Source organism: Tachysurus fulvidraco, chromosome 21 (assembly GCF_022655615.1).
Source record: "Tachysurus fulvidraco isolate hzauxx_2018 chromosome 21, HZAU_PFXX_2.0, whole genome shotgun sequence".
In the NCBI taxonomy this organism is placed as follows: Eukaryota; Metazoa; Chordata; class Actinopteri; order Siluriformes; family Bagridae; genus Tachysurus; species Tachysurus fulvidraco.
The window spans coordinates 7,245,433-7,257,089 of NC_062538.1; the positions used below are offsets into that span (position 1 = coordinate 7,245,433).

General features: G+C 38.3%; 1 protein-coding gene across 1 annotated transcript; it reads right to left on the reverse strand.

Annotated features, from left to right (window-relative positions):
• Positions 1-1,256: 1,256 nt before the first annotated feature.
• LOC113649854 (odorant receptor 131-2-like) lies at positions 1,257-2,606 on the reverse strand. The gene has a single exon (XM_027157870.2). It carries the CDS (start codon positions 2,231-2,233, stop codon positions 1,322-1,324), a length of 912 nt encoding a protein of 303 aa, XP_027013671.2. The 5' UTR covers positions 2,234-2,606; the 3' UTR covers positions 1,257-1,321.
• Between the last annotated feature and the right edge of the window lie 9,051 nt (positions 2,607-11,657).

An 11,657-nucleotide genomic window follows, 5' to 3' on the forward strand; every position in this document is an offset into this window, starting at 1 on the left:
GCTGTCTGTTAGATGAGGTTTCGTGAAATTACCCTAATGAATAAACCTTTAGCGACATGTTCAGTGCACTACTTAGTGATGGATATCCAAATGTTCATGTGGTGAAATACACATGTGCAATGTCAATTAAAGAGATCTATAAATATTTAATCACTTCTTGTGACAAGTTCACAGTATTCAAGGGTCAGCTTTCCCAAAGCCCTAGAGACTACCTTATGTTGGCTAAATTAAAGATGTTACACTGTAGAGAAAGGATTCACTGCAGCTTTCCAGGCCCTTTCAATGACAAAAAACAAATCTATTTCAGAAACTGCAGATCTCCTGAGATTTTTACACACAACAGCCTGTAGTTTTCAATCTTTTTCACTTGACCAATTTCCCAACAACAAATAATGTCTAAAACACAGTGACGATAGTGATCAGTAAAAGGAAGGATATTTCAGAATAGGAGTAGTTGCAGATTTAAATATGTATAAATAGAAAAAGTTCCAATAAAGTTCAAGCAAATGAACTAAGTCATTATTGCCTTCTGAAGAAAACTCTACATTGTCTATAAGAACAAAAATCTGTTATAAATGTATATTCAGTACATACATTCTGTCTTTTCTCTTTCACTTATTATAGAGAAAAATACTATATACATACATTGAATTAGGGTTGTGATTAAAATAGGCAAAAAGTCAGGGTGATAAATACTTTGACAAACATACTTTGTTTTTTAGCTGACTACCACTACAGTATTGTGGTTGAAATTAAATAGTGAATATGAGCTAAGCACTAAGGACATTAAGCTTTAGTTTATTAATACAGAAGACATTACAGAACTTTTTGTATTGATCCAATTTCAATATTAAACACGGTGCTAAAATCTATCAGTAAAGTCACATACATCAGAATACAATAGTTAACTCTATCCCAGCCTATCAAATAATGATCAATTAAGTGTACCAAGCAATTAATTATTTCTAAAGTTAAAAGGTTTCTTTTAAATTATTATACAGAAAGCTCATATGTTGCTTGTATGACTTATTTTAAATAAACATAAACTTAAAAGGGTTTTCAAGATAGGAAAACTGGATATAAGCCCTAACTGTGTTAAAGTCCAATCTACCCTTTTCAAACCTGTATAACATTAATAAAATAATTTAAACATCAGACTAAATGAATTGGCTTTGTGAGAACACAGCCACATGCAAATAATCAGTGTGAAACACACAGAGCAGTGATGAATCAAAACTCCTAGTAGATTGGGACAAAAAAAATCATATTTTATTTTCTTGTTGTTGTTCTACAACAAAAAATAACATAGCTTGGCTTACATTCACTGTACTCTGACAGTAGTCCTGCTTTTGCCTGTGGCACAGCGAAAGTAGTAGATGAATATTGGTCTTACAGCATCGTCTCTAAGTCCATAGATGAGTGGGCTTAAGCATCGTGGCAAGATCAGCACAAACAAATAGTTTAGATAACGCAGGTCCATAAAGAGGCTGGTGCTGGTGCTGCTCGTTGCTGCAGCTCGCTCTATAATGCTGTAGAGAAAAGAGGTGAGGCACAGGCCCAGCTGAATGATGTGCAGCAGCACGGTCTTGTGAGCTTTTGCAGCAGACTCTTTATTGGAGGTGATGGATCTGGCTGTGATCAAAATTCTAATATAAGTGAAAAGGATGATTACAGACAATGACACAAAGTAGAACATATTAACCACCTGATAAGCATCTAGTTGCCATTGCTTTATGAAGAGCCCTTCTCTTGTGCAAAATATTTGTGATGAAAAAAATGTAGGATCAGTCAACAATACATAAAACAAGTCAATTATAAATTGTATCATACTCATACACCAAATAATTCCAATAGCAATATAAGTTTTTTTCTGAGAGGCTATTTCAGCATGTCTTAGAGGAAATGTTATAGCCACATAACTCTCTACTGACATCACAGCCAGGTTTAAAGGTGCATTAAGATAGGCGAGACTTAAAATATACAACAAAGACGTAACAAAGAGCTGAATCAAGTCATTAAAAAGCATGTGGTTAAACAGAATGTAGCGTGGTGTCTCTTTAAAAACAGACTTACTCCAAAGAGTGTAGACCATGATAGCATTCAAATAGATAAAGAACAGAGACATTAAAATTGCAAAAGAGACTTTTGATACTAATCCTTCAGACAGAACAGGCTGGAACATTTGCTGATGTATAATGATGTATATAACTATGCTATCATTAGAAACTGACATATTATGCTACAAAAAGTGAACAAAAAATATTTACAGATATCACTTAATACAATAAAGGATGATCTCTAAAAAAGCACAACCACTTCTTCACAGATCAGATTAGAGATTCAATAACAAAGAGAAGATAAATTGCATGCTTGCACTAATCTGTTTTGTCTGGTATAAAACCCCACATTGATATGGGACTCCAGCTACAAAGAATAAAACTGACCCTGAGATGACATTTATAATAAGCACCAGAGAGAGATGATGGCACGTGTCTGAGCGTAAATAATAGACCTCATGAGTTTAAACATTCCTGTGATGTCATTCGGTTTCCTTTTGTGATTATTTATGTAATGCATGTAGACAACTTACATTATGTACAAAGCAGTTTATTACTGTTATGTCAAACCGCTTTTACACACAACACAGTATAGCAGTCAATATCTGTAATATCAATATCTTTGTGATTTTTTAAAATGTTTTCTTTTTTTACATTCAGTATGAGATGTCTTGATCTATGAGTCAAGCAAACAATTCATTCAGCCTGTGCAAACATAATAAGGAAGCAATACTGACATGGCTGATAACCGTTAATCAACATTTTGATACTATAAAAGAAGTATCTAGAATTGACACCAGATTAATATAGTGCACTGCATGCATGAATAAAACACTATTTTAGGTTAATACCTAACTGCTACATTTGAAAAAAAATCTGATAGAGAAACATATTGCGTGTTTAGCATGATTCAGTGATCGGATCCGAATCCAAGATGTAAAGTTCCAAGATGGCGATGCGGCAGTAGCACACAGCAGGCACTCTGGATCCAATATGATGCGTATGATCCTGGAGAAATATTGTCTTATTTCACTTGCAATTTCAAATATTTGTCCTGCATCAACAAGCTTCTTGATCCCAAAATATAAACCACTGCAGAGGCCATTAATTGTTAGGTCGCTTTTTTGGATGTAAACCATCCAAATTAAATTTTTTTTCTGTGCATAATACCTAAGCTATTTCAAGTTATTTGTATTCATGAGTTAATAAATCAGTACTCAGTCCTATTAATTGACCTGAATGGGATCTACTGTAGGTACAAATTACCTTTATCAGCTGGGTAGTGTATAAATGGTCCTATTCACACTTCACATTAACATGCATCCTGGATGATTGGCTCACAAATGATCAGCGCTAAGTATTGGTTTGAACGGGGCAAATCCGTGTTGAAGTCATATTGTCAGAGCCGATCCTGACCTCCCTGAGCAAAATTCTGCTAAGGGGTCCTCCTACCTGACCCGTGAGCCATGTAAACCATTTGCCACACATCAGCATAGCACCTGTAAGTTATAGATAACTATTATTCATTTTATGAGCTGCATTAGGCCCCACTTACTGTAAACTGCCTCCCTCAGATTCCTCTTTATCCATTTTCATATATGAAATACTATTTATAATATGGCTTGGCTCTTGCAATATTCAACTAGTGAATATGCAATAGCAGATATCAGAAATTATTTTTACTAGTGTAAAATGTAATTCCTGATATCAAAAATATGGTTACTACTAGAAATCGCACTCTTAATATTTACATTTTAAGTATTGAAAACTGAATTCTTGATATCAAAAATCCATATCATGTGAATGTATAAAAGCTAAAATGGCTTGCCATACTATATCACTGTGTTCTATAGTATGCATGAGAGCAATACTTGATCCCTGATGGTTATTATTTACTGAGGGATGTGCATTCATATTGACCTGGCATTATGCCCATTCCAGTGTAAATCCATTGGTTTCCATATTGCATTAACGTTGTTGTAATCTTGATTGAGAGACTATAAACCTTGTCATTTAGGAGTGTTATCACGCTACTTTTTGTACTGGTCCCCACACAGATGTTTCTGCTGGAAAGCGCAATTATCGAGCTGCTGTTTAGAAACACCGTTGCCAAAAAAATAAAAAATAAAAAAATAAAAAACACTGTTGCCCTTGGGCGTTTATTCACACGAATGTTCACGCAATAAATTGTTGTGTGACAGACAGACAGACAGGCCAAGAGATGCACTGGCAGCACTGCACAGCTAATTTAGCTAGTCAGATAGAGACTAGAGACAGAATCACATCAACTTAACTTTGCTGTTATTTGCTCTTGGTGACATCAAACTTGAAGAGAACAAAAGTTTGCCTGATTGCTGTTCTGACATTTCACTCTCATTTTGTTTCTTTTTTCACTTCTCATGGCCAGATGGATAACTCCACTTCATATTTTCATTTTTTTTTTTTTTGTTTTTTTTGCACACATTGGCCAATTGGGGTCCCTTAACATGCTCAAAAACTCTTGAAATTTGGCACACACGTCTGAGTCAGGCGACGCTAGGCTTGGGCAAAGACTGGAAAACGGGCGTGGCAGTGGGGCTCTGTAGCGCCCCCTGTAATGCAAAAACAAACATTTGTGCACAGATCGGGCAATTATGTACGCACATGCACGAGAGTTGGTACGCATATAGATCTCATCGACCCGAACAACTTTCGCGCTCTAAACTATGAGCTCCGCCAAACAGGAAGTCAGCCATTTTGGCTTATTTCATAATTGCATGCGGTGAACTTTTAAGTAGTCATCCTAGGGAATTCATGCGATTGGCATCAAACGTGGTGAACATGACGCCGAGACATTGCACTTGCTAAATTCTGAAGGGATTTTTGATATCTCGAATGGTGCTGCCATGGCGAGGCGACTAATTTATGGCGAATTCAGAGAAACAGGAAATGTCTAATATCTAAAGCAAAAAATGTCTTATTGTGATGACACGCGGTGTGTATGTTCGGCCAAGGATTCCGATCGCATCGATGTGCCTATTGTGAATAGCGCCACCAACAGGCAAAAGGAAGTGTGTCAGTCACAAAGGTGGATTTTTTCACAGTTGCATGCAATGAACTTTTAAATACTCCTCCTAGAGGATTCATGTAATTGAATCTAATGTGAAATTGTGAACGGATTTTTGATATCTCAAACACTGTTGCCATGGCATCGTGTCAAAGTTTACTTTTATTTTAGGCATATTTAAGGCTTTTGGCATGCTTAGATTAACTTGAAATTTGACACATACATCACATTTGTTGGCTGTTAAGTGTGGACAAAAAGGTCAGAGAAAGGTGTGTCTCTTAAGTGGCTCAAAAGCGCCCCCATTTATCTAAAATGTGGGGTTTCATTTACCTACTGTACAGTCCCCAAATGGGTCAGTAACAACATAAAATAAACCACTGAAATTTACCAACTTCATGCACTTGTTTTCTGGGAGGCACCGTATAGCGATAAAAAAACGTGCGAGGGCCCGACATCGCTTCTTGCAGCTATATTTAGGGCCTGAGCACCAACTGGTGCGAAGCCCTAATGTTTTTGCTCGGGTTTATTATTATTTTTATTTTTTTTTGCACACATTGGCCAATTAGGGTCCCTTAACATGCTCAAAAACTCTTGAAATTTGACACAAATGTCAGAGTCGGGCGATGCTAGGCTTGGGCAAAGTCTGGAATACGTGCGTGGCAGGGGGGCTCTGTAGCACAAAGATTTGTGCACAGATCAGGTAATTATGTACGCACATGTTCGAGAGTCGGTACGCATATAGATCTCATCGACCCGAACAACATGCGCGCTCTAAACTATGAGATCCGCTCAACGGGAAGTCGGCCATTTTGGCATTTTGGATTATTTCATAATTGCAAGCGGTGAACTTTTAAATAGTCTTCCTAGGGAATTCATGCGATTGACATCAAATGTGGTTGATGTGCCTATTGTGAATCTCGGACATAGCGCCACCAACAGGTGCCAGGAAGTGTGTGAGTCACAACAGTTGCATGTGGTGAACTTTTAAATACTCCTCCTAGGACATTCATGTGATTTACATCAAACGTGGTGTACATGTTGCTGAGACATTGCACTTGCTAAATTCTGTATAGAGTATACCGTATAGCAATAAGAAAACATCCGAAGGCCTGCCAGCTATATTTCTTCTTCTTCTTCTTCTTCTTCTTCTTCTTCTTCTTATTATTATTATTATTATTATTATTATTATTATTATTATTATTATTATTATTATTATTATTGGGCTTTTAACTTTTTATTAAATGAAAAAATTCCTTTCACAAGATCATTATGGACTGTCCCTAGTCTCTCACCTGAATCTGTCTTTTTCTTTTAAAGAACTGTCGTATGTCCATTGCTCACTGGCAGGCCACACAGAGAGAGAGAGAGAGAGAGAGAGAGAGAGAGAGAGAGAGAGAGAGAGAGAGAGAGAGAGTAATGCTAGGAGTTCAGGAGTTACGCCTGTGAGAAATGAATAAATACAGCAAAAGAAAAACATTAAACTTTAATTTTTTGTCTAGATTGATAGTCAGCCACAATTGAAAGATAACAGATATATCTAGGAATGAATTACAATTCATTTAAAAAGCCACAGTGAGTGTTTTCACACATTCTGGTGGTATACAGTGATATGGCGTTTATTTTCACTCTGGTCCAAATGCCAGGGCTTCATGTTTCCATGACGACTGACCACAAAATCATGTGTACATGACTCCCGATTGTTAAAATGAGTATCAAATTAACAATAAACTTTAACAATAGAGACACATGTATGCACTACACAGGTATGCAGTTTATTTGTCACGCTGCTGTTTTTGTTTCTCGCTCTAGCAGTTAATAAACAGAACTTCATGCGTCTTGTGGAAGAACATTGTAACCGGCGCTATTTCTCTCCGTTTATGACTATGGACGAGTCACTCAGGTCCTGTGCTACTCCACAGCGGAGGCAACTTGCTGGACTAAAATATTAATAACAATTTTAGGGGTGTTGAGCTCCTTTTATCGGTGCTGAGCTCCTTTATAGGGGTGCTGAAGCCCATGAGCTCCTTTTTTAGGGGATCCTTGCCGATGCTACACAGTAAACATTAACACACGCTGTAAAATGAGGCAGGGGGAGGTGGGGCCTTGCGTAATTTGCGGGGCCCTACCCAACTTGCGTAGTGTGCCTATAGGGCCGATCGGCTCTGCATATTGTGATCTGAGCATGCAAACCACATTTGTAGTATGATTGTTAATGCTTCTCGATTAATTAATCTTGGACGGCAATAACCCAGGACGTCAGGTGGGATCAGAGCCTAAGAGACCATATTATGGCAAGTTGGACCTTTCACATAAAAATAAACTGTTGGTTAAATAAATAAAAAATCAGTTAATTTGAAAGTTTTAATTTTAACGGCTATAAAGCCAACAAACCAAATACATCCAATATAAATACAAGTCCTTTTAAAATTTTAATTTAATCATTTAATCTTCTAATACTGAAATAAGCAATTAAAACCTGCATCAACATCAATTAGCTCTTCAAGATTAGCCTCCTTTGTCAAAAAGTCTCTTCTTGTAATTTAATCTCTGATGCTCCTTGTAGGCATATGCTAAGACTTTAATTTATATAAAATTACATCAAAATGTAAGAAGCTTTCATGAGAGGAAAAAATAGATGTGATGGAGATAGAGGTAGAGAGAGACATAAAGGTCCTGGAGGGGGCACGATGAGATATTAACAAATGCTGAAAGTATTTCCTCATGTGCTCTGGGGCACAGTGTCTTCTCTGATTGTTTGTGTGTGTCTTGTGTGCATGCGTGCTGGTGGGACATGGTTTGTCAAGATAAGCATATACTGTAGGGTTAGGTTATATAGGAATGTGCTAGAGTCTAGCAGAGATGTAAGACCTAAAGGATACAGGGCTCTCGAGTGTCATGCATTGAGTGTGACAGTCACTCATTTGGGTCTTTTGTCACGTTCTCCCTCCACACATTGTATTTCTCAAGCAGAAAAACTTACTATTTATCATATATTTAATATGCCACAGCGCCCAAAATGTATCTGTCCACACCGCTGTCTCTATGGAACCGGGCAGGAAACAAGCGCATCTTCCCTGGAGTTCTTAATCGAGCCTGCCATTTACCAGCCAATCAAAAAAAGAGGCTACACAATAGCCAATCAGAAAATAACACTATTGTATCTGGGTAAAAAAACCCAATGGAGCTGCAAGCATCACTTTTAGCACAGAGTAAGTTGTGATCGTCTGTTTTAATGTTACAACAAATTCAGTTGTTTGACACAAACATTGAAGTCTTGTTTGACACAAACATTAACAATCATACCTGCACAATGATGTACTGGAAAGGCTTTGTGACCTCAGCTTGCTTCGAAGACCAGGAATCCAGTCCTCGGCATCGCCTGATACCGGAGACCAGGAGAGGGGACGCCGAAAGTGGTGCATGAGGAAGAGGAAGCACGGTAAGCAGGCGGGTGTTTGTGCTATTCTAAAAACAAACCCTAGTCGGCCGGCTCTCCTGTCCATTCTACTATCCAATGTTTGCTCCCTGGACAATAAACTGGACTACATCCGACTCGAACGCCCTACACGGTGAGATATTAGAAACTGCTGCGTGTTTGTTTTCATGGAGACGTGGCTCAGCGACAGAGTCCCGGACACCGCCATTCAGCTCGATGGACTCACCTCGTTTCGTGCCGACAGAAATGCAGCTCTGTGCAGTTAGACTCGTGGTGGTGGTGTGCATGTTTACATCAACACAGAATGGTGTAAGAACTCTGTGCTTGTTTCTACTTACTGCTCATCTTCATCAGGCCAGATGGCCTAGAAGTGCAAAACAAATGAACAAATCCGAAAACAAATGAACAAATACTAAAACACATTAACAAATCCGAAAACAAATGAACAAATCTGAAAACAAATGAACAAATCTGAAAACAAATTAACAAATCCGAAAACAAATTAACAAATCCGAAAACACATTAAAAACACCTATCAGGTGCCTCCAGGTCCCCCGAGCCAACATGGATTGATAGGACTCCTACTTCAGCATCCTTTATTTCCAGGGTCCACGACAGGCACCGGAGACCTTATGGCCACTGCTCTGAGCGGCCGCATCGACAAAGGAGGTGGAGAACATGGTCCGCTCGGACACAATGTCTCCAACCTCCCTGGTTGAATCTGGTTAGTTCTGGTTGAAGCTCTGCCCCCTCTTTACACGAGTGTCCAAGACATATGGCCGGAGGTCAGATGAAACAACCACAAAGTCAATCATCGACCTCCGACCTAGGGTGTCCTGGTGCTATGTGTACTGATGGACACCCTTATGCTTGAACATGGTGTTCGTTATGGACAAACTGTGACTAGCACAGAAGTCCAATAACAGAACACCACACGGGTTCAGGTTAGGGGGGCCGTTCCTCCCAATCACGCCCCTCCAGGTGTCACTGTCACTGCCCATGTGAGCATTGAAGTCCCCCAGTAGAACGACGGAGTCGCCGGTCGGAGCACTTTCCAGCACCCCTTCCAGAGACGCCAAGAAGGTTGGGTACTCGACACTGCCATTTGGCCCATAAGCACAAATAACAGTAAAATACCTATACCTGACCTGAAGGCGCAGGGAAACGACTCTCTCGTTCACCGGGGTGAACTCCAACACCGGTTTTGAACCGCTCTTTGTCTGGACCGTCACCCAGGACCTGTTTGCCTTTGGAGACCCTACCCACTTTATGTGGCTACTTACTAAGTCCCAGTAGTTTTCAAACTGGGTGCACTGAGATGGTGCCGGGGGCCCTGGCTTTATGACACTTTATAAAATAATTAATTTATCATAAATTCTGTGTAATTAAATCTCAGAAAAATAAGGTTACTAACCAACATCGACGATGCAATACACTTTTAATTATTTAGAGCTAATAAAATTATTAAACATCTCTCTCCAAATAGGCTTAATAATTTTATTAGCACTAAATAAATTTAGGTGTATTGCATCGTTCGTGTTATAGGTGTCACGATGGAAGCGCCTGCCTCGCCTCCGAGCGCAAACACAGAAAAAATCCCCTAAAAAGTCCAGGTTGCAGGATGCTGGCCCAGAGAAGGTGGTGAAAACGGTAGGCCCATTGTTGTGTTTGGCTGGGGGGTTGGAGATGTCACTCTTGCCTGTCTTCAAAATATTAGAGCCCTGAGCATGTTGCTAAACAGGTTGTAGTGTGGCGTCTCTCTAACAATAGGCTTGCTCCAAAGAGTGAAGACCATGATGACATTAAAAAAGATGAAGAATATAGACAGTATTGCACAAATTACTTTCATTATTTGTCCCTCAATCAGCACAACCTGAATTATTTGCTGTACAAACAAAATCTCTGTGCTGCTATTATAAGTACCTGACATTATATTATACAAAAGATAACCATGCAATTTTATTTAAAGATATTAACGCAAATAAAAGTCAAACCACTGCAAATTAACAACACAATCCTGCAGATCAGATTTCTAATAAGAATAGATAACATTTACATATGATGAGCATTTACAGATCTCTTATGTCATTTGATGCTGAAACCCAATTTCATATATGAGATTAGATCTGAATATGAAGACCCGAGTGAATTAATGGTTATAATGGAGACCACGTGGACCACAGGGAGAGATGACGACACACTTCTGAGTGGAAACACACCTCTCTTATTTTTCTAAAAAATGTTTTTAAATTTTGACAATGACTATTTATAAAATATGTTGAATGTTTGAATAAAAGTGTTCAGAGTTAAGAAAGTGCTCTGTTCTGCCACTGCGACTCGTGCTGAATTGAACAGTTGCGTCACTTTATCACTATAGGGTCATACTCCATCAGTGGAGCATGCTGTGTGGTGTATCAGTCCTGTCAGATGAACTCATACTGCACCTTGCATGCATCATTGGCACTATATATTTAAATTTGAATTTTGAAAATATTCATTGACTGGTAGATCAGAACATACAATGACTCCCAAACACTTATTGCCTGAGTGAATAACTTATGTACCACTTATCTATTTAATATTAAAATATTATAAATGGAAAGATAAAATTGAATATCAGTAATGACCCTGATACCCACACACAACTGTTTGACTCTATAGTTTACAGTTGTGGATAAGTAACCACTCATAATAGCATTGTCTTTTGAAAATAACATTTTGATTCTGGTTCTTTTCATTTTTCAATGTATCTTGGACATTTTGTCTTGCTGCTGTCACTTTTGTTTCACTCATTATGCAGAAAACCATGTTGCGTTTTGACAAAGGCCATTAAGAAAACTATATACATATTGAATTGGGGTTCTGATTAAAACAAACAAAAAGTCAGAGTGGTAAATACTGAGGATAATAAGCTTTAGTTTGTTAATAGAGAAGAAATTACAGAATTTTTTATATTGATCCAATTTCAACATTGCTCAAGAATCACGAGCTCAAGCTTTTGTCATGTTCCTCATCAATTCCATGAATTGAACATCATAGAAAACATGTAGCTAAATATTAAACAAAATATGTTGTGCCTGCAAGACTGCTCTTGAATTGATCAGAAATATGAGCATTT

Excerpts from the sequence above, each read along its gene's own strand:
- LOC113649854 (XM_027157870.2), bottom strand. The coding sequence starts at position 2,233 with ATGTCAGTTTCTAATGATAGCATAGTTATATACATCATTATACATCAG.